The sequence below is a fragment of the Oncorhynchus nerka genome, linkage group LG22 (assembly GCF_034236695.1).
Source record: "Oncorhynchus nerka isolate Pitt River linkage group LG22, Oner_Uvic_2.0, whole genome shotgun sequence".
Classification (NCBI taxonomy): Eukaryota; Metazoa; Chordata; class Actinopteri; order Salmoniformes; family Salmonidae; genus Oncorhynchus; species Oncorhynchus nerka.
Window position 1 is genome coordinate 66,308,801 of NC_088417.1, and position 23,064 is coordinate 66,331,864.

General features: G+C 42.6%; 1 protein-coding gene across 2 annotated transcripts; it reads left to right on the plus strand.

The window, feature by feature from the left end:
• Positions 1–1,451: 1,451 nt before the first annotated feature.
• Positions 1,452–4,443, plus strand: LOC115104667 (microfibrillar-associated protein 3-like). Of its 2 annotated transcripts, none has more exons than XM_029626018.2 (3): positions 1,452–1,551; positions 2,198–2,517; positions 2,632–4,443. In XM_029626018.2, the coding sequence occupies exons 2-3, from the start codon at positions 2,250–2,252 to the stop codon at positions 3,402–3,404; spliced, it is 1,041 nt and encodes a 346-aa protein (XP_029481878.1). In that variant the 5' UTR covers positions 1,452–1,551; positions 2,198–2,249; the 3' UTR covers positions 3,405–4,443. The 2 variants fall into 2 exon arrangements, with proteins under 2 accessions (XP_029481878.1, XP_029481879.1); XM_029626019.2 differs by lacking the exon at positions 1,452–1,551 and adding an exon at positions 1,560–1,751.
• The last annotated feature ends 18,621 nt before the right edge of the window (positions 4,444–23,064 follow it).

A 23,064-nucleotide genomic window follows, 5' to 3' on the forward strand; every position in this document is an offset into this window, starting at 1 on the left:
AATGGAGGGGAAAAGAGAGCGAGAGAGAGGGAGAGAGAGGGTGAGCTTGAGTCGGTTAAAAATGGCGGGGAAAAAGGAGATGGTGTGTTAAAGAAGAATGGTAGAAAGTGTAAGCAGAGTGAGCTAAAGACAGGAGGGGAAATTGAAGTGAATGAGGGCAAAGTATCTGAGATGGTAGGTGTGGTGAAGTTCTTTGAGCCCGAGCCTTGCACTGTGGGTCAGGAAAAAGATGAGTCTGTGGCAGTAGTAGTAGTAGTGAAGTTTTTGGAGAAAAAAAGTGGACCCTTGCCTTTTGGCTGATCTATTTGTGGTTTTGGGGTAGGTGAAAACATAGTTGGGTGCTGTGGAGTTGGAAGTGGTCTTGTGATAATTGTTTGTGTTTCTGCTGGTCAGAGGGAGCAGGTGCTCCATGTTAAATGAATGGGGAAAAGAGTTGTGAATTGTTTTACTCTCAAGAAAAGGGTGCCATTGAAAGGAGTGATTACTGGGTAGCAGTAGAAGTTGACCAACTGAAGGGGAAGATTCCCAGTGTTTGTGATGCTCGTCGTTTGGTGCGGCACAGGCAGGGTAGCGTGAGTGGTGAAAGTCATTGTTTGTTCTTTTGGGTTTTAATGTTGAGTCTTTGCCCGACAAAGTGATGTTAGGATATATAAGTTATCCTGTACGAGCTTTTTTGCCGAATCCATTACATTGTTACAGGTGTCAAGCTTATAGGCTTGTGGCAGGAGTGTGTAGGACGGATGTTCCTAGGTGTGCAGAAGGGCATGAGACAAAGGAATGTGTAGTATTGGGGAAAGTAGTGGTAGGTGTTAATAGTGAGGGTGGATAGAAATGTCCGGTGGGGATCAGAAATGTCCGGTGCAAGAGAGGCAGGTTGAGGTTTCCAGAAGTTGTCATATGCTGAGGCAGTGAAGAAACTAGAGGAAGATGGGTCAAGGGGAGTGGTGTGAGTAGTAGATCTGTACCAGTAAACAGGGATAGGCCAACAAGTGATATGTTTCATTCAGATTGGATTTTTAGCATTTATAGCAATGGTTATTAACTGTACTGCATGGATGGAATGTAAGTCATAGAAAATTGTTGAAGTGGCAGCTGCAGAGAGGTATTTGGGTGTGAGAGACTTGACATCAGAAGAGTTACAGGGTGTGTTAAAAATAAAAAAGTGGTGGTGTCCCAGGTTGTGGTGGTGTCCCAGGTTCAGGTTGTTGGCCTGAGGTAGGACTAAATAGATTTAAATAGCAGATTATAAATAGCGGGTGGCATTACTTTTTATTATTATAGGGTTTTATTTTTTTGTGAGTGTAGTGTAAGATTGTAGGGTATTTATTTATTTTGTTCAAGCAAAGTATAAGGGAGTTGTACTCGTCTAATAGATGACAGTAATGCAACAGTTAATGGCTGCCAACTGCCGTTTAACCTCATCGAAGAAGAAGAGAGCGCAACGACGGATAGACGAGAACATCTTTGGCGCAAGGTGGGTTTCTTCAGATTTTGACCACGCCCACTGCTGATTGCGGAAGTCACCAGTTGCTGCTGTTTGTGTGCATGAAGGTAGATAAAGAACAAATCTAAAGCTATTGTTCGTTTTATTTTGTTGGCTGTTGTAGTTATGACTTTTATTTTATCTAAGATGTTTTGTGACATCTAGTGTTCTGTTATTATTCTCCATCAGGGCATTTTTTCTTGCTATCTGAACAACAGGTGTAGCTGACATTTGCTAGCTAGTTAGCTGCTGACGTACCTTACTACAGGTATCATAGTTGTTGATTACTTTATGCATATTTGCTCGTTTTATTTTCTTCCACTGTTTTTAAACATTTATGATCCATAATTGACTATGATGTAGATCAACTACACTAAGTATACCAAACAAAGGCACTTAAATATTTTGTCTTGCCCATTCACCCTCTGAATGGCACACAGACACAATCCATTTCTTAATTGTCTCAAGGCTTAAAAATCCTTATTTAATCTGTCTCCTCCCTGCCATCTACACTGATTTGAATTGGATTTAACAAGTGACATCGATAAGTGATCATAGCTTTCAGTCTATCATGGAAAGAGCAGGTGTTCCTAATGTTTTGTATACTCAGTGTATGTATATATTTTTGGTTGGCTGTGATTGAAATGTTGACTGGCTGCAATAGCTTTTACCTCGACACCTGTTCACCCCCCCTCCCACACTCCTGTTCTACAGGTTTTAGAGAACTTTCCCTTGATGTGAACTGAAGATTGTACTGCTCCCCAACATGTCACATACACATACACAAGCACACATGTGTGTGTGCATGATCATCACACTACTCTTTGCCTCTGGACATGCAGAAGAAATGATAAAAGATGGAATACAGAACCGTTCTCTGGTATCCATCCACTACCTTGCCAGTTTACCTACTCTCCGGGATATCATAGTGAAAGAGGGAGCCAGCACTCTGATTGAGTGCAATGTCACTGGAAAGCCAGATGACATTCAGTGGTACAATTCCAAAGGGCACGTTCTGGTTGCGGAAGAGGGAGGTAATACATACAGCCAACTCTATCAACTTCTAGTTACCTGAAACCATCTGATGAATTGTTTTACATTGTATTATTAAAAGCAGGTTTAACTAACTTTTGATTTCTTTCTGGAAGGTGGGAAATGGCTGATTCAGGACAAGGGCGTTTTAAATATCACAACGGTCAGTTTTGAAGACCGAGGCCGATACACCTGCATAGCCTCCAGCTCGGCAGGGACCTCAAACTACACCATCACCTTACGGGTGGCCTACGTCCACAGCGGCCTGGGCCTGTACTACGTCATTGTGTGTCTCATCGCCTTCACCATCACCATGATCCTCAATGTCACGCGCCTCTGCATGGTCAGCAGTCACCTGAAGAAGACGGAGAAGGCCATCAACGAGTTCTTCCGCACCGAGGGAGCTGAGAAGCTCCAGAAGGCCTACGAGATAGCCAAGCGCATCCCCATCATCACCTCAGCCAAGACCATGGAGTGGGCCAAGGTCACCCAGCTCAAGACCATGGAGTTTGCCCGCCACATGGAGGAGCTGGCCCGCAGTGTGCCACTTCCCCAGACCATCCTCAGTTGCAGGGCCTTTGTGGAGGAGGTTATGGAGACGGTGCACACCTCGGTGGGGGCGACAAGCCTCCAGAAAGCTATAGAACCAGCCAACCCAGAGGGGAGAGGTAAAACCTGTGAGGTCCAGATGTCAGCAGAGCAGCAGGGCCCAGCAGCACATGGCAGAGAGGATGTTGATGGTACCATTGAAAACAGCCTGGACATTGAGGTGTCTGTACACCCTATGTCCAACTGTGAGGATGAGAAGTGGGCTGAAGGGGATGAGGTATCTGTACCCATGCTGGGGCCATGCTCCAGTGGGAGTGTGGCTTATGAAAGTCGCATTTAGTCGTGCCAGTCAGGTCTTTACAACTAATATTTTTCAGTTAGTTGAGAGGTCAAAAGCAAAGGGCTGCTCAGATGGCAACCACAGATGGTGGGAGTTGAGAGGTATTTTGTGTTTAGGATGCTACTGCCTATTTCATAGAGAAAATACACTGGATGAAACCTAAAGATGTTTCAGAGATGAGGCCTTGTGGTTAACTTCCCTACCTGATAGCAGTGGTATTTGATAGCTATGGTGGGAGGTGATGAGAGTATTGTGTTTGGTTTTTACATCTTTATTTACTTCACTACTTGCCTCAGTTTAAAGGAAGGATTGATTTGGTTGTTTGCTTGTGTGTTTGTAACTTAACAAATTAGAAAAAATAAGAAACCTGCACACTGCTCTTGCTAGTATCACTGCTCTTTATTAAGCTTTATGTATCAGCCTTCAAAAAGCTCTGACGAAGGCCTTGAGGCCGATATGTACAGCTTAATAAAGAGCAGTGATACTAATGAGTAGGGTTTGGGATTCTTCTTTTTTCTCATCTTATTCAACCTGCAACAGAGATGGCTCAGATGTGCGAGTGCCTTTTTGAATTTTGTATCTTAACAAATAACATGTTGTTTTTAAAATCACTTGGGATATGGGTTGCACAAGGCAATCTAGCAAATTAAGTACAATTTTACTCGGGGTAATGGGTGTAATCAGTGGTATAAAGTACTTAAGTAAAAAATACTTAAGTACTACTTAAGTAGTTTTTTGGGGTATCTGTACTTTACTATTTATACTTTTAAAAATGTTTACTTTTACTTCACTACATTCCTAAAGAAAATTATGTATTTTTTACTCCATATGTTTTCCCTGACACCCAAAAGTACTCGTTATGTTTTGAATGCTTAGCAGGACATGAAAATGGTCTAATTCACACACTCAAGAGAGCATACCCGGTCATCCCTACTGTCTCTGATCTGGCGGACTCACAAAGCACATGCTTCGTTTGTAAATTATGTCTGAGTGTTGGTGCGTGCCCCGAGCTCTCTGTAAATAAAAAAAAACAAGGAAATGTTGCAGTCTGGTTAATTTAATATAAGGAATTTGAAATGATTCATACTTTTACTTTTTATACTCAAGTATATTTTAGCAATAACATTTCCTTTTGATACTTAAGTATCTTTAAAACCAAATACGTTTAGACTTTTATTCAAGTAGGATTTGACTAAATGACTTTTACTTGAGTCTCTCTAAGGTATAATTTACTCAAGTATGACGATTGGGTACTTTTTCCACCACTTGTTGTAATTCTGCTATCTTTCCAGTTGGTGGGGGTGTTGCACAGCTTTTACAGAGCCAACTGTTTGGTCTCTGAGGTAGAACAATAAATATATTACTTTAAACTGACAAAGGTTATATTGGATAACTATAGGGCCAGTTGATACTAAGGTTGAATAAACAGCTCATTATCTCTCATGAGTCACACTTAATGACATGGGCTCTACATACATGAATCCTACTTGTCTACCTGTAAAACAGGTTTCTATTATAGAAATGACTACATTGTTAATATTAAATTAGAATATATTCAGGTTAAATGGCAGTCAGACTGTAACTGTAACTTGGCTTCAGTGAAGTAAACAGTGATCACTATGGGGACAAACTAGTACAGGGACAGACACAGTGTGATGCTCTTCCTACCTCTTCTTTCTTCAGTGTGTGTTTGAGGGCTGATTCATTGAATTTGACCAAATATGGGTTATATGCTAATGACTTAATTCCTACATCAGCCTCAAGTATAGAACAAAGTATGAGTTGGCTGAATGAGTAGTGCTTCTCTGGCACTCTTATCTTACTGAAGGACTTTGAACAATTGCACTTCAACAGTGGAAGATTAGCTCAATTTCTCATTGCTGTTGGTCCAAAGGTGTGTGCTTGTGTGTTTTGGGGTGTGTGTTTGTGTGTTTACCTACAGTGATTCATTGGCCCAGCCCAAAACAATTGATTATTATCGGGGTGAAAACATTGGGTGCCAACTCATAACCTGCTTTTTAATGTTTGGAATTGTAGACCTTGAAGTCTAACTTGCAGAGCTCACAAATGAAGTGTTTAAAAATAGTAATAAATATGTCTAAAAACACAGATTTTTTTACTTCCTTTGCAAATCTTGGCTGCCAGCATCGTTGTAATGAACCCCAGCAGTGCTTACCCATGGGTTATTCATTCAGGCATCGAACAATGCAATAATATATAATCTAGTGATTATTCTGGGTACGGGTGGCAGGAATGGAATGGAAATCCTCTGACGTCAGCAGACTGAATGGATAATAATCTCATATGTTGATATTAACTGCTTAAGTTTTGAGAAAGAGATGTTTTGAGAAAGAGACGTGAGTAGAAAAAGCCCTGAAGCTATTTCTTTCCTCCCAATGAACTCTGACATCTGAGCCTTGAACAGCTTCAACAAAATCTTTAAAACTGTATGGTCTGGACCATTCCAGCTGTCAATCCATTTGAAACAGTCGGTTTTGTGTGGGGTGACTGACCTCAGCCATTTCTAAAACATTATGCACTTCGCCTACACTAGTTTCTGTCTGCAAATTGCTACCAATTCTCTGGATCATATGACAGATGAACATCAGACAGCATGAAAGGGAAAATGAGATACGAGCCTGAAACTGAAATTAACCCAAAATAATTTAATTGAATCCTGCCATGATTGAAAAAAACTCCCTTTTTTCCCCCTGCGATGGCTTTTATCTAACTCTTATCTGGAATATACTGTATTTGCGAAAATAGGTCACGATAAAGAGCAGCGTATTAGCACACGACTGAACCAGCCTAATAGAAGCATTATAGTCATATGTACCAGCCAAGAGATAAGACGCATGTTATCACACCAGGCCTTGTAAGTCAGAGTAAGACTAATAGAATGGAAGCCAATCCAGTAGTTCTCCTCTGTATGGAACCAGAGGGTTGAGTTCCTCACACAATATCTGAAAAACAAAGCAAAATTTGATTTTGGCATCTTAAGAGTCCTGCCATTGTTCTGTGTGTAAGACAGAGGCAATTAGCAATGATACAATGGTGTATTGTTCATTAAAGGCTTTCTGTTCACAATGTTGGATACATTGTACCTTCTTTTTTTTTTACATTGTACTTGAACATTTTTACATTTGAATTCGGGTATTTGCCCTTTGTGCAACTGTTGATAGATAAGGGGCCTTATAAATAATATACTTAATGTACATAACCGTTTGATTGATTATATCAGCTGTCACACCCCAGCTGTCTGGTTGGTTGACTGTACACCCCACCCACCTTGACTGTACACCCCACCCACCCAGCTGTCTGGTTGGTCAATTAACTAAGCGGTTGGGTTGCATTCGTGCTTCCTTATAGATAATATTAGCCAGGTACATCATTGGGAATGTTTCAGACATCTTTATTTAGGTTACTTTAATCAAAACACCGAGACCGTCTAGACATGCAAATTACCTGAAAGGTTTCTCAGCTCATCCTAAAATGAGCGAAAAAGGCAAAGTCGTTGTAACGAGGGATGACTTCCTCCTCCACATAACACTCGAATCTCTTCCAGTCGGCTGCTCACTTTTTCTTGTCGATACACACATTAAAATCGGTAGCCACTCCGTGACATCAGTACCAAGGTCTAAAAAGTCACTGATTATTGCAGAAGCTGCAGCTAAAATCAACATTTGACATGGTCTATCCTTCGTTTTACCAGAAAGTGTTGCTAAAACTAACAAACTGGAATGTTTGTGTTAATACAACGATCAACAAACTGTGAACAAGAATAGTTCGCTACGACTGTTTGCAAACGGAAGCCTTGTTGAACGCACCTCTCGTATGGTCACTGTGTTAATTTACCATTTTTAGTGGTGCAAGTGACATTTACTGTATTCAACATAGGGCGTCCTTTCTCGATGTCAATAGTAACTGTATACAAGAAAACAACAGGGCATAGTAATGAAGCAACCATATTCATCAAACTATCAAAGACATGCTTACAATCTTGTTGATTGTAGTATAATTTCAGTTTCATCACGTTCTGACGATTTACAGGAGTTATAAGGCAAGTGCCTTATGGAAGTGTGTTTCAGTAACTATTCTCTGCTATTTATCATAACCCAATTTAATTCACTGATATTCTTGAGCTGTTATCTATTGTTCCTGTTGTTCCGTCTTCCAATAGCTTTAAAAGTGAATTTCACACCACAATAGATAAGCTAACAAGATTCTACTGGTGTTTTGATTTTGCTCATTAATAACTGGGTTTTCTTAGTTGCAATAAGACAATATGCTAGATGAGTTGGTCTGACTGCACTGCTCCACTTTTTAGCTCTGAACTTCAAAGATTAATTGGGCTGTCTTTGCTGATTTATAGAGTGACAGGCTCCCTATGAAATATGCAGTAATGAAACTCATGAAGGATTTATTGAACAGTTGCTTCCTCCATCTTGTTGTCGGAGACAGGTAGAAGATGTTAAGTCTGTTATGTGAAAGAGTGACACATTTCTTAGCCAGTTATAACATTAGCACTACAGTTCAGTGTTCACTAGTTCCACTTCAATATATGATATTTCTGCATGCCCCATTTACAGCACAAATTCAACAACAATAGCACTTAAGGAGTCCATTGTATATCAGAATCGTTTTTAGGTTAGCCAAAGTGTCTGTTTCCCAAAGTTGCGTGGTAATTGCATTCTTTTGTTCCATGCCATGCCAAATGACTTGCAAAATATTCACCCTGTTTGGCCAAGAGCCCAATATATCCAGTAACTAAACTGCAAGTTTTTTTCAGTCTCTGTCTCTGTGAGATTTCCAAGAATTGTTTTTTTTTGTGCTGTTGAACTGGGTCTTGGAGTGGTCCCTCCGTTGCATCAGGCGCAGTATGTGTGTGGAATGTCGAAGTTATTTCCATCCTCTAACGGTATTTGGAAGCACAGGCCCCTGTTATCCCATCTGCAGTGGCAGTCAATAGCCCATGTCATGCCAAGGAGAATGAGAGGGCTCAGTATAGAGATTCAGTAAGCAAACTGAAAGCATCTGCTAGGCAACAGAGCATCAAAGGCTTTTCCCATTCCTCTCTACAGCAGCATAATACACAGGGAGAGTACAAAACAAATAAGGCAACAACAACTCATTCCTTTATGCACCGAACCTTAAGTATTTGTGACTGCACAGAGCGGGAGAGACGGAGAGGAAAACAGAGCAAGGCCAAAAGACAACTGTCAGGGAAAATGCAGATCTCTCTCTCTCTTTCTGTGTGTGTGTGTGTGTGTGTGTGTGCACGCGCATCAGTGCACACGTGCACATGTACTATGTGCACACGTGAGTGCTTGTGTGTGTGAAAATGCAATCACGTATGTGTGCATACATGCACATACGAGTGTGTTTATTATGTAAAATAGAGAAAAACACTGTTGCACCTGATCGGTGACTTAAAATGCACTCAGCAGCACCACAGCTGAAGTATCTGTAGAAGTAGGCAGCACTCCACAACAAGGCAGCACTGTGAGCCTTCACAGGAGTCACACAGAGAAGATGGAGATGAGTGGAACATGAAGACAGGGTTTGAAAATTAAAGAGGCCAGAGAGCAAAAAGAAAGTGTGCTTCCTCAAAATCCTTTTTGCACATAATTTGAGTTCCTCATTCCTCAAGAGTCCATGTCTAAGTGTACTTGAGTGTGGCAGTATGGCAGTGTGCTGTGTCCCTAGAGTGGTACACACTTACACTACCGTTCAAAAGTTAGGGGTCACTTAGAAATGTCCTTGTTTTTGAAAGAAAAGCACATTTTTTTGTCCATTAAAATAACATCAAATTGATCAGAAATAGAGAGTAGACATTGTTAATGTTGTAAATGACTATTGTAGCTGGAAATGGCTGATTTCTTTAATGGAATATCTACATAGGCGTACAGAGGCCCATTATCAGCAACCATCACTCCTGTGTTCCAATGGCATGTTGTGTTAGCTAATCCAAGTTTATAATTTTAAAAGGCTAATTGATCATTAGAAAACCATTTTGCAATTATGTTAGCACAGCTGAAAACTGTTGTTCAGATTAAAGAAGCAATAAAACTGTCCTTTAGACCAGTTGAGTATCTGGAGCATCAGCATTTGTGAGTTCGATTACAGCCTCGAAATGGCCAGAAACAAAGACTTTCTTCTGAAACTCGTCAGTCTACTCTTGTTCTGAGAAATCTAATTTTATTTGTCACATACACATGGTTAGCAGATGTTAATGCGAGTGTAGCGAAATGCTTGTGCTTCTAGTTCTGACCATGCAGTAATATCTAACAAGTAATCTAACAATTTCACAACAACTACCTGATACACACAAGTGTAAAGGAATGAATAAGAATATGTACTTAAAAATACATGGATGAGCGATGGCCAAACGGCGTAGGTAAGATGCAGTAGATGGTATAGAGTACAGTATATACAGTCGTGGCCAAACGTTTTGAGAATGACAAATATTAATTTTCACAAAGTCTGCTGCCTCAGTGTCTTTAGATAGCATTTCATAAGTGTCAGAGGCTTTTATTGACAATTACATGAAGTTGATGCAAAGAGTCAGTATTTGCAGTGTTGACCCTTCTTTTTCAAGACCTCTGCAATCCGCACTGGCATGCTGTCCATTAACTTCTGGGCAGCCCATTCTTGCATAATCAATGCTTGGAGTTTGTCAGAATTTGTGGGGTTTTGTTTTTCCACCTGTCTCTTGAGGATTGACCACAAGTTCTCAATGGGATTAAGGTCTGGGGAGTTTCCTGGCCATGGACCCAAATATCAATGTTTTGTTCCCCGAGCCTCTTAGTTATCACTTTTGCCTTATGTTCCTGGATGGTTGGGAGAAGTTGCTCTCGGAGGATGTGTTGGTACCATTCTTTATTCATGGCTGTGTTCTTAGGCAAAATTGTGAGTGAGCCCACTCGCTTGGCTGAGAAGCAACCCCACACATGAATGGTCTCAGGATGCTTTACTGTTGGCATGACACAGGACTGATGGTAGAGCTCACCTTGTCTTCTCCGGACAAGCATTTTTCCGGATGCCCCAAACAATCGGAAAGGGGATTCATCAGAGAAAATGACTCTACCCCAGTCCTCAGCAGTCCCATCCCTGTACCTTTTGCAGAATATCAGTCTATCCCTGATGTTTTTCCTGGAGAGAAGTGGCTTCTTTGCTGCCCTTCTTGACACCAGGTCATCCTCCAAAAGTCTTTGCCTCACCTGTGCGTGCAGATGCACTCACACCTGCCTGCTGCCATTCCTGAGCAAGCTCTGTACTGGTGGTGCCTCGATCCTGCAGCTGAATCAACTTTAGGAGACGGTCCTGGCGCTTGCTGGATTTTCTTGTGTGCCCTGAAGCCTTCTTCACAACAATTGAACCGCTCTCCTTGAAGTTCTTGGTGATCTGATAAATGGTTGATTTAGGTGCAATCTTACTGGCAGCAATATCCTTGCCTGTAAGCCCTTTTTGTGCAAAGCAATGATGACAGGACATGTTCCCTTGCAGGTAACCATGGCTGACAGAGGAAGAACAATGATTCCAAGCACCACCCTCCCTTTGAAGCTTCCAGACTGTTACTCTAACTCAATCAGCATGACAAAGTGATCTCCAGCCTTGTCCTCGTCAACACTCACACCTGTGTTAACGAGAGAATCACTGACATGATGTCAGCTGGTCCTTTTTTGGCAGGGCTGAAATGCAGTGGAAATGTTTTTTGGGGATTCAGTTCATTTGAATGGCAAAGAGGGACTGCAATTAATTGCAATTCATCTGGTCACTCTTCATAACATTCTGGAGTATATGCAAATGGCCATCATACCAACTGAGGCAGAAGATTTTGTGAAAATGTATAGTGTCATTCTCACTTTTGGCCACGACTATACATATGAGATGAGTAATGTAGGGTATGTAACATTTTAGAAAGTGGCATTGTTTAAAGTGGCTAGTGATACATTTATTACATCCCATTTTTAATTATTAAAGTGGCTAGCGATGAGTCAGTATGTTGGCAGCAGCAAATCAATGTTAGTGATGGCTGTTTAACAGTCTGATGGCCTTGAGATAGATGCTGTTTTTCAGTCTCTCGGTCCCCGCTTTGATGCACCTGTACTGACCTCGCCTTCTGGATGATAGCGGGGTGAACAGGCAGTGGCTCGGGTGGTTGTTGTCCTTGATTATCTTTTTGGCCTTCCTGTAACATCGGGTGGTGTAGGTGTCCTGGAGGGCAGGTAGTTTATCCCCGAGAGTGAGTGCTACGGGGGCGATAGTCAATTAGCTCAGTTACCTTCATTTTCTTGGGAACAGGAACAATGGTGGCCCTCTTGAAGCATGTGGGAACAGCAGACTGGGATAGGGATTGATTGAATATGTCTGTAAACACACCAGCCAGCTGGTCTGCGCATGCTCTGAGGACGCGTATGGGCCTGCATTCTTGCCAGGGTTAACACGTTTAAATGTGTTACTCACATTGGCTCCAGTGAAGGAGAGCCCGCAGGTTTTGGTAGTGGGCCGTGTTGGTGGCACTGTATTGTCCTCAAAGCGAGCAAAGAAGTTGTTTAGTTTGTCTAGGAGCAAGACATCGTGGTCCGCGACGGTGCTGGTTTTCTTTTTGAAGTTTGTGATTGACTGTAGACCCTGCCACATACCTCTCATGTTTGAGCCGTTGAATTGCGACTATACTTTGTCTCTATACTGACGCTTAGCTTGTCTGATTGCCTTGCGTATGGAATAGCTACACTGTTTGTATTCGGTCATGTTTCCGGTCACCTTGCCCTGATTAAACGCAATGGTTCACGCTTTCAGTTTTGCGCGAATGCTGCCATCAATCCACACTTTCTGGTTGGGGAAGGCTTTAACCTCTCTGGGATATTCGGGATGGTAGCATCCCACCTCAACAACAGCCAGTGAAAGTGCAGGGCGTCAAATTCAAAACAACAGAAATCTCATAATTACAATTCCTCAAGCATACAAGTATTTTACGCCATTTTAAAGATACACTTCTCGTTAATCCAGCCACAGTGTCCGATTTCAAAAAGGCTTTATGACGAAAGCAAACAAAACGATTATGTTAGGTCAGAGCCAAGTCACAGAAAAACACAGCCATTTTTCCAGCCAAAGAGAGGAGTCACAAAAAGCACAAAGAGATAAAATTAATCACTAACCTTTGATGATCTTCATCAGATGACACTCATAGGACGTCATGTTACACAATACATGTATGTTTTGATAAAGTTCATATTTAAAAATCTGAGATTACATTGGCGCGTTACAAGTAGTTCCAAAACATCCGTTGATTTTGCAGAGAGCCACATCAATTTACAGAAATACTCATTATAAATGTTGATGGAAATACAAGTGTTATGCATGGAACTTTAGATAAACTTCTCCTTAATGCAACCGCTGTATCAGATTTCAAAAAAGTTTTACCGAAAAAGCACACCATGCAATAATCTGAGTATGGCGCTCAGAGACCAAAACAGCCAAACATATATCCGCCATATTGTGCAGTCAACAGAAGTCAGAAATAGCATTATAAATATTCACTTACCTTTGATGATCTTCATCATCCTGCACTCCCAGGAATCCCAGTTCCACAATAAATGTTTGATTTGTTCGATAAAGTCCCTCATTTATGTTCAAATCGCGGGTTTAGTACACAATCCAAAATCACGACGCACCGGCAAGTCCATGCGAAAGTTCAGACGAAAAGTTATTTTACAGTTCGTAGAAACATGTCAAACGAAGTATAGAATCAATCTTTGGGATGTTTTTGTCATAAATCTTCAATAATGTTCCAACCGGAGAATTCCTTTGTCTTCAGAAATGCAATGGAACAGAGGTCGCTCTCACGTGAACGAGCGTCACGAGCACATGGCACTCTGCCAGACACCTGGCTCAAACAGCCCTTATGAGCCCCCACTTCACAGTAGAAGCTTCAAACAAGGTTCTAAAGACTGTTGACATCTAGTGGAAGCCTAGATGTCAAGTAAGTGCAACATGACCAATATCCCACTATATAGGAAGTGCAACATGACCAATATCCCACTATATATTCAATAGGGCATGAGTTGAAAAACTACAAACCTCAGATTTCCCACTTCCTGGTTGGATTTTTTCTCAGGGTTTTGCCTGCCATATGAGTTCTGTTATACTCACAGACATCATTCAAACAGTTTTGGAAACTTCAGAGTGTTTTCTATCCATATATACTATTATGCATATATTAGCAACTGGGCCTGAGTAGCAGGCACTTTACTCTGGGCACCTTATTCATCCAAGCTACTCAATACTGCCCCCCAGTCCCAAAGAAGTTAATAGATGCTGTGGCTACAACATCACCGATGCACTTGCTAATAAACTCGCTCACTGAATCAGCGTATTGATCAATGTTATTGTCCGACGCTATGCGGAAACAAATCCCAGTCCACGTGATCGACGCAATCTTGAAGCATGGAATCCGATTGGTCAGACCAGCGTTGAACATACCTGAGCACGGGCGTTTCCTGTTTTAGTTTCTGTCTATAGGCTGGGAGCAACAAAATGGAGTCGTGGTAAGATCTTCCGAAAGGAGGGCGGGGAAGGGCTTTGTATGCGTCGCGGAAGTTAGAATAACAACGATCCAGGGTTTTGCCAGCCCGGGTTGCACATTCGATATGCTGATAAAATTTGAGAGCCTTGTTTTCAGATTAGCCTTGTTAAAATCCCCAGCTACAATAAATGCAGCCTCAGGATATGTGGTTTCCAGTTTACATAGAGTCCAATGAGGTTCTTTCAGGGCCGTCGAGGTGTCTGCTTGGGGAGGGATATACACGACTGTGATTTTGATCGAAGAGAGTTCTCTTGGTAGATAATGTGGTCGGCATTTAATTATAAGCAATTCTAGGTCAGGTGAACAAAAAGACTTAAGTTCCTGTATGTTGTTATGATCACACCACGTCTCGTTAATCATAAGGCATACACCCCCGCCCTTCTTCTTACTAGAGAGATGTTTGTTTCCGTCGGCGCGATGCGTGAAGAAACCAGGTGGCTGTACCGACTCTGATAACGTATCCCAAGTGAGCCATGTTTCCGTGAAACAAAGAACGTTACAATCTCTGATGTCTCTCTGGAAGGCAACCCTTGCTCGGATTTCGCCTACCTTGTTGTCAAGAGACTGGACATTGGCGAGTAGTATGCTCGGGAGCGGTGCGCCTTGTGCCCGTCTATGGAGCCTGACCAGAAGACCGCTCCGTCTGCACCTTCTGCGGCGCCGTTGTTTTGGGTCACCGGCTGGAATCCAATCCATTGTCCTTGGTGTTGGACCAAACAGAGGATCCGCTTCAGGAAAGTCATATTCCTGGTCGTAATGTTGGTGAGTTGACGTTGCTTTTATATCTAATAGTTCCTCCCGGCTGTATGTAATAAAACTTAAGATTTCCTGGGGTAACAATGTAAGAAATAACACATTAAAAAAAATACTGCATAGTTTCCTAGGAACGCGAAGCAAGGCGGCCATCTCTGTCGGTGCCGGAAGGCTATTCCATGTGAGAAAGATGCCTCATAAGTTCTCAACTGGCAGCTTCATTAAATAGTACCCGCAAAACACCTCAACGTCAACAGTGAAGAGGCGACTCCGGGAGTACTACTCCACGCCTCTTTCTATTCTGGTTACAGCCAGTTTGCGCTGTTCTGTGAAGGGAGTAGTACACAGCGCTGTACGAGATCTTCAGTTTCTTGGCAATTTCTCGCATGGAATAGCCTTCATTTCTCAGAACAAGAATAGACTGATGAGTTTCAGAAGAAAGATCCTTGTTTCTAGCCCTTTTGAGCCTGTAATCAAACCCACAAATGCTGATGCTCTAGATACTCAACTAGTCTAAAGAAGGACTGTTTTATTGCTTCTTAATTCAGGACAACAGTTTTCAGCTGTGCTAACATAATTACAAAAGGGGTTTCTAATGATTAATTAGCCTTTTAGCTAACACAACGTGCCATTGGAACACAGGAGTGATGGTTGCTGATAATGGGCCTCTGTACGCCAATGTAGATATTCCATAAAAAAATCTGTTGTTTCCAGCTACAATACATTAACAATGTCTACACTGTATTTCTGATCAATTCTATGTTATTTTAATGGACAAAAAAAATGTTTTTCTTTCAAAAACAAGGACATTTCTAAGTGACCCCAAACTTTTGAATAGTAGTGTATGTATGAAGCTGACTGTTTAATGTGATGATTTATTGCATGTCTCTTGGTGTCAATTGTGTATGGTGGGATCCACTTTCTCTGTTGCTTCATGTCAAAACAATAAAAAAGACAAGGATAATTACATTTTTGTGGAAAATCTCCAAAACTACACTCAACATATAGAAACACCAGTCCATCTGTAGCAGATTACTGAGAGGGTTGGCTGATGTCCTTTTACAAAAAGCATTCTCTTGCCTCAGAGCACCAATTACCCCCAAATAAGGGTGAGTGGAGAATCAATCGTGGAAATCAAATGGGTCTTGGCAAGGATGAGTCGACCATTTCATCTGCCATAACGCTTTGTTTTATCGTTTAGTCCTGGAATTGGATTCAGCTGCAGACAAACGTGAGAGTTCAGCAGTACATTCATTGAGAACGCCTCTGTACAATGGGTTTTCAGAAAGCACATCCTCCAGGCTTTTATCCAAGAAAAATCTCCACAAGGGAATATCGGCTTGTGTAAACAAAGGCCCCCCTACCATCACTACCAACCCTTGCCTCGCCTATAACAACTGGCTAACCCTCATCTGCAAGGAAGTCTTTGATGTCTGCTCACTGCAGGTTAAGACAGTAACAACACAGTATTGTTAGCTGCAAACCAAAGTGATTTGAGAACAGCTAGGCCAAGCCATGATTTGAGATTTGATCAATGGAAAACGTTGGATGAAAACGGATCTTCAAGTGCTTCAAGCAATAGAGTATTATTCAACATTTCAGCTTCCATAAGGTTTGAATTGGTAGTTTGTAAGTCGCTCTGGATAAGAGCGTCTGCTAAATGACTTAAATGTAAATGTAAATGTAGTTTATTTTGCACTTGCTCAGTTAGCATCAAGCCAAATACCACCACCTGTTGCTTTTGGGAGAGGAAATATCACTTTAAACTTGTTATCTTTCAATTGTAATATATATTTTTGCCATTGCCACACACTGTAACTCTTCTATTCCTTCCCTATGTCTGGATCAGCTCTACATTACATCACCCATACGCTAGCGCCCTGCCTCATGTGAGAACCCCTCAACCATCTCACCATGTCTGTGGACAATTACTGACCTGTGAGTTAATGACATGGAGTTAATACCAAGTCATTCTCATGCTGCAACTTCATTCATCCCATGCGGTCCCTATCAGCATGTATGTCCTGGCCATCCATCCGAGCCTCAGGGGGAAACTGTAATAGTATCAGTGAGTCGGTCACATCCTATTTCCTGTCTCTCTCACGGATCCTTCAGTAGTGTTACTGTGCTTTTGGGTACAATGTTGAACATGACATTGAAACAGGATGATGAAGGTATTTACATTGCCTTCAGAAAGTATTCATACTTATTCCATTTATTCCACATTTTGTTTTGTTACAGCCTGAATTCAAAATTGATTAAATATATGTTTTTTTCTCACACATCTACACTCAATACCCCATAATGACAAAGTGAAAACATGCTTTTAGAAAATTTAGCAAACTTTTTGGGTAAGTCTCTAAGAGCTTTCCACACCTGGATTGTCCAACATTTGCCTATTGTGTAGAAACACAATGTTGTTGATCCATCCTCAGTTTTCTCCTACCACAGCATTTAAACTGTGACCATTTTAAATCAAATTTATTTATATAGCCCTTTGAAAATCAGCTGATATCTCAAAGTGCTGTACAGAAACCCAGCCTAAAACCCCAAACAGCAAGCAATGCAGGTGTAGAAGCATGGTGGCTAGGAAAAACTCCCTAGAAAGGCCAAAACCTAGGAAGAAACCTAGAGAGGAACCAGGCTATGTGGGGTGGCCAGTCCTCTTCTGGCTGTGCCGGGTGGAGATTATAACAGAACATGGCCAAGATGTTCAAATGTTCATAAATGACCAGCATGGTCGAATAATAATAAGGCAGAACAGTTGAAACTGGAGCAGCAGCACGGTCAGGTGGACTGGGGACAGCAAGGAGTCATCATGTCAGGTAGTCCTGAGGCATGGTCCTAGGGCTCAGGTCCTCCGTGAGAGAGAAAGAAAGAAAGAGAGAGCATATGTGGGGTGGCCAGTCCTCTTCTGGCTGTTTTAAAGTCACCATTGGCCTCATGGTGAAATCTTTGAGTGGTGTCTTTCCTCTCAGGCAACATAGTTAGGAAGGACACCTGTATCTTTGTCGTGACTGGGGGCATTGATACACAATCCAAAGTGTAATTAATAACTTCACCATGCTCAAAGGGATATTCAATGTCTGCTTTTTTTAAATGTATACCCATTTACCAATAGGTGCCCTTCTTTGCGAGGCATTGGAAAACCTCCCTGGTCTTTGTGGTTGAATCTGTGTTTGACATTCACTGCTCGACCGAGGGACCTTACAGATAATCACACACTCTGGCGCTGACAGAGATGTCCGCCTCGCTTTGCGTTCCTAGGAAACTATGCAGTTGTTTTGTTTCTTTACGTGTTATTTCTTACATTGGTACCCCAGGTCATCTTAGATTTCATTACATACAGTCGAGAAGAACTACTGAACATAAGAGCAGCGTCAACTCACCATCAGTACGACCAAGAATATGACTTTCGCGAAGCGGATCCTGTGTTCTGCCTTTCACCCAGGACAACGGAATGGATCCCAGCCGGAGACCCAAAAAAACGACTTCGTAAAAGGGGGAAACGAAGCGGTCTTCTGGTCAGACTCCGGAGACGGGCACATCGTGCACCACTCCCTAGCATTCTTCTCGCCAATGTCCAGTCTCGTGACAACAAGGTTGATGAAATCCGAGCAAGGGTAGCATTCCAGAGGGACATCAGAGACTGTAACATTCTTTGCTTCACGGAAACATGGCTCACTGGAGAGACGCTATCGGAGTCGGTGCAGCCAGCTGGTTTCTCCACGCATCGCGCCGACAGAAACAAACATCTTTCTGGTAAGAAGAGGGGCGGGGGCATATGCTTCATGGTTAACGTGCCGTGGTGTGGCCACAACAACATACAGGAACTCAAGTCCTTCTGTTCACCTGATTTAGAATTCCTCACAATCAAATGTCGACCGCATTATCTACCAAGGGAATTCTCTTCGATTATAATCACAGCCGTATATATTTCCCCCCAAGCAGACACATCGATGGCTCTGAACAAACTTTATTTGACTCTTTGCAAAGTGGAATCCATATATCCTGAGGCTGCATTCATTGTAGCTGTGGATTTTAACAAGGCTAATCTGAAAACAAGACTCCCTAAATTGTATCAGCATATCGATTGCGCAACCAGGGCTGGAAAAACCTTGGATCGTTGCTATTCTAACTTCCGCGACGCATATAAGGACCTGCCCCGCTCTCCTTTCGGAAAAGCTGACCACGACTCCATTTTGTTGATCCCTGCCTACAGACAGAAACTAAAATAAGAAGCTCCCTCGCTGAGGTCTGTTCAACGCTGGTCCGACCAATCTGATTCCACACTCCAAGACTGCTTCCATCACGTGGACTGGGATATGTTTCGTATTGCGTCAGACAGCAACATTGACGAATACGCTGATTCGGTGAGCGAGTTCATTAGAACGTGCGTTGAAGATGTCGTTCCCATAGCAACGATTAAAACATTCCCAAACCAGAAACCGTGGATTGATGGCGGCATTCGCGTGAAACTGAAAGCGCGAACCACTGCTTTTAATCAGGGCAAGGTGACCGGAAACATGACAGAATACAAACAGTGTAACTATTCCCTCCACAAGGCAATCAAACAAGCTAAGCGTCGGTATAGAGACAAAGTAGAATCTCAATTCAACGGCTCAGACACAAGAGGTATGTGGCAGGGTCTACAGTCAATCACGGATTTTCAAAAAGAAAACCAGCCCCGTCACGGACCAGGATGTCTTGCTCCCAGGCAGACTAAATAACTTTTTTGCCCGCTTTGAGGACAATACAGTGCCACTGACACGGCCCGCAACTAAAACATGCGGACTCTCCTTCACTGCAGCCGACGTGAGGAAAACATTTAAACGTGTCAACCCTCGCAAGGCTGCAGGCCCAGACGGCATCCCCAGCCGCGCCCTCAGAGCATGCGCAGACCAGCTGGCTGGTGTGTTTACGGACATATTCAATCAATCCCTATCCCAGTCTGTTGTTCCCACATGCTTCAAGATGGCCACCATTGTTCCTGTTCCCAAGAAAGCTAAGGTAACTGAGCTAAACGACTACCGCCCCGTAGCACTCACTTCCGTCATCATGAAGTGCTTTGAGAGACTAGTCAAGGACCATATCACCTCCACCCTACCTGACACCCTAGACCCACTCCAATTTGCTTACCGCCCAAATAGGTCCACAGACAATGCAATCTCAACCACACTGCACACTGCCCTAACCCATCTGGACAAGAGGAATACAGTGCCTTGCGAAAGTTTAAATGACACTTTTTATGGATATGAAGAAATGGCTTTCTTCTTGCCACTCTTCCATAAAAGCCAGATTTTGTGCAATATACGACTGAGTTTGCTGCACTGAAAGTAAAGGGGCTGAATAATTTTGCACGCCCAATTTTTCAGTTTTTGATTTGTTAAAAAAGTTTGAAATATCCAATAAATGATTGTGTCCCACTTGTTGTTGATTCTTCACAAAAAAATACAGTTTTATATCTTTATGTTTGAAGCCTGAAATGTGGCAAGAGGTCGCAAAGTTCAAGGGGGCCGAATACTTTCGCAAGGCACGGTACATATGAGTTGAGTATGTAAACAAAGTGGCATAGTTAAAGTGGCTAGTGATACATGTATTACATAAAGATGCAGTAGATGATATAGAGTACAGTATATACGTATACATATGAGATGAATAATGTAGGGTATGTAAACATTATATTAGGTAGCATTGTTTAAAGTGGCTAGTGATATATTTTACATAATTTCCCATCAATTCCCATTTTTAAAGTGGCTGGAGTTGAGTCAGTGTGTTGGCAGCAGCCACTCAATGTTAGTGGTGGCTGTTTAACAGTCTGATGGCCTTGAGATAGAAGCTGTTTTTCAGTCTCTCGGTCCCAGCTTTGATGCACCTGTACTGACCTCGCCTTCTGGATGATAGCGGGGTGAACAGGCAGTGGCTCGGGTGGTTGTTGTCCTTGATGATCTTTATGGCCTTCCTGTGACATCGGGTGGTGTAGGTGTCCTGGAGGGCAGGTAGTTTGCCCCTGGTGATGCGTTGTGCAGATCTCACTACCCTCTGGAGAGCCTTACAGTTGTGGGCAGAGCAGTTGCCGTACCAGGCGGTGATACAGCCCGACAGGATGCTCTCGATTGTGCATCTGTAGAAGTTTGTGAGTGCTTTTGGTGACAAGCCGAATTTCTTCAGCCGACTGATGTTGAAGAGGCGCTGCTGCGCCTTCTTCACGATGCTGTCTGTGTGGGTGGACCAATTCAGTTTGTCTGTGATGTATACGCCGAGGAACTTACTACCCTCTCCACTACTGTTCCATCGATGTGGATAGGGGGGTGTTCCCTCTGCTGTTTCCTGAAGTTCACAATCATCTCCTTAGTTTTGTTGACGTTGAGTGTGAGGTTATTTTCCTGACACCACACTCCGAGGGCCCTCACCTCCTCCCTGTAGGCCGTCTCATCGTTGTTGGTAATCAAGCCTACCACTGTTGTGTCGTCCGCAAACTTGATGATTGAGTTGGAGGCATGCGTGGCCAAGCAGTCGTGGGTGAACAGGGAGTACAGGAGAGGGCTCAGAACGCACCCTTGTGGGGCCCCAGTGTTGAGGATCAGCGGGGTGGAGATGTTGTTGCCTACCCTCACCACCTGGGGGCGGCCCGTCAGGAAGTCCAGTACCCAGTTGCACAGGGCGGGGTCGAGACCCAGGGTCTCGAGCTTGATGATGAGCTTGGTGTTAAATGCCGAGCTGTAGTCGATGAACAGCATTCTCACATGGGTACAGTGCCTTGCGAAAGTATTCGGCCCCCTTGAACTTTGCGACCTTTTGCCACATTTCAGGCTTCAAACATAAAGATATAAAACAGTATTTTTTTGTGAAGAATCAACAACAAGTGGGACACAATCATGAAGTGGAACGACATTTATTGGATATTTCAAACTTTTTTAACAAATCAAAAACTGAAAAATTGTGCGTGCAAAATTATTCAGCCCCCTTAAGTTAATACTTTGTAGCGCCACCTTTTGCTGCGATTACAGCTGTAAGTCGCTTGGGGTATGTCTCTATCAGTTTTGCACATCGAGAGACTGAAATTTTTTCCCATTCCTCCTTGCAAAACAGCTCGAGCTCAGTGAGGTTGGATGGAGAGCATTTGTGAACAGCAGTTTTCAGTTCTTTCCACAGATTCTCGATTGGATTCAGGTCTGGACTTTGACTTGGCCATTCTAACACCTGGATATGTTTATTTTTGAACCATTCCATTGTAGATTTTGCTTTATGTTTTGGATCATTGTCTTGTTGGAAGACAAATCTCCGTCCCAGTCTCAGGTCTTTTGCAGACTCCATCAGGTTTTCTTCCAGAATGGTCCTGTATTTGGCTCCATCCATCTTCCCATCAATTTTAACCATCTTCCCTGTCCCTGCTGAATAAAAGCAGGCCCAAACCATGATGCTGCCACCACCATGTTTGACAGTGGGGATGGTGTGTTCAGGGTGATGAGCTGTGTTGCTTTTACGCCAAACATAACGTTTTGCATTGTTGCCAAAAAGTTCAATTTTCATCTGACCAGAGCACCTTCTTCCACATGTTTGGTGTATCTCCCAGGTGGCTTGTGGCAAACTTTAAATGACACTTTTTCTTGCCACTCTTCCATAAAGGCCAGATTTGTGCAATATACGACTGATTGTTGTCCTATGGACAGAGTCTCCCACCTCAGCTGTAGATCTCTGCAGTTCATCCAGAGTGATCATGGGCTTCTTGGCTGCATCTCTGATCAGTCTTCTCCTTGTATGAGCTGAAAGTTTAGAGGGACGGCCGGGTCTTGGTAGATTTGCAGAGGTCTGATACTCCTTCCATTTCAATATTATCGCTTGCACAGTGCTCCTTGGGATGTTTAAACCATGGAAAATCTTTTTGTATCCAAATCCGGCTTTAAACTTCTTCACAACAGTATCTCGGACCTGCCTGGTGTGTTCCTTGTTCTTCATGATGCTCTCTGCACTTTTAACGGACCTCTGAGACTATCACAGTGCAGGTGCATTTATACGGAGACTTGATTACACACAGGTGGATTGTATTTATCATCATTAGTCATTTAGGTCAACATTGGATCATTCAGAGATCCTCACTGAACTTCTGGAGAGAGTTTGCTGCACTGAAAGTAAAGGGGCGGAATAATTTTGCACGCCCAATTTTTCAGTTTTTAATTTGTTAAAAAAGTTTGAAATATCCAATAAATGTCGTTCCACTTCATGATTGTGTCCCACTTGTTGTTGATTCTTCACAAAAAAATACTGTTTTATATCTTTATGTTTGAAGCCTGAAATGTGGCAAAAGGTCGCAAAGTT

Coding starts and splice junctions, on each gene's coding strand:
- LOC115104667 (XM_029626018.2), top strand. CDS start 2,250: ATGTCACATACACATACACAAGCACACATGTGTGTGTGCATGATCATC. Junction 2,518..2,631: donor TCTGGTTGCGGAAGAGGGAG/GTAATACATACA, acceptor TCTTTCTGGAAG/GTGGGAAATGGCTGATTCAG.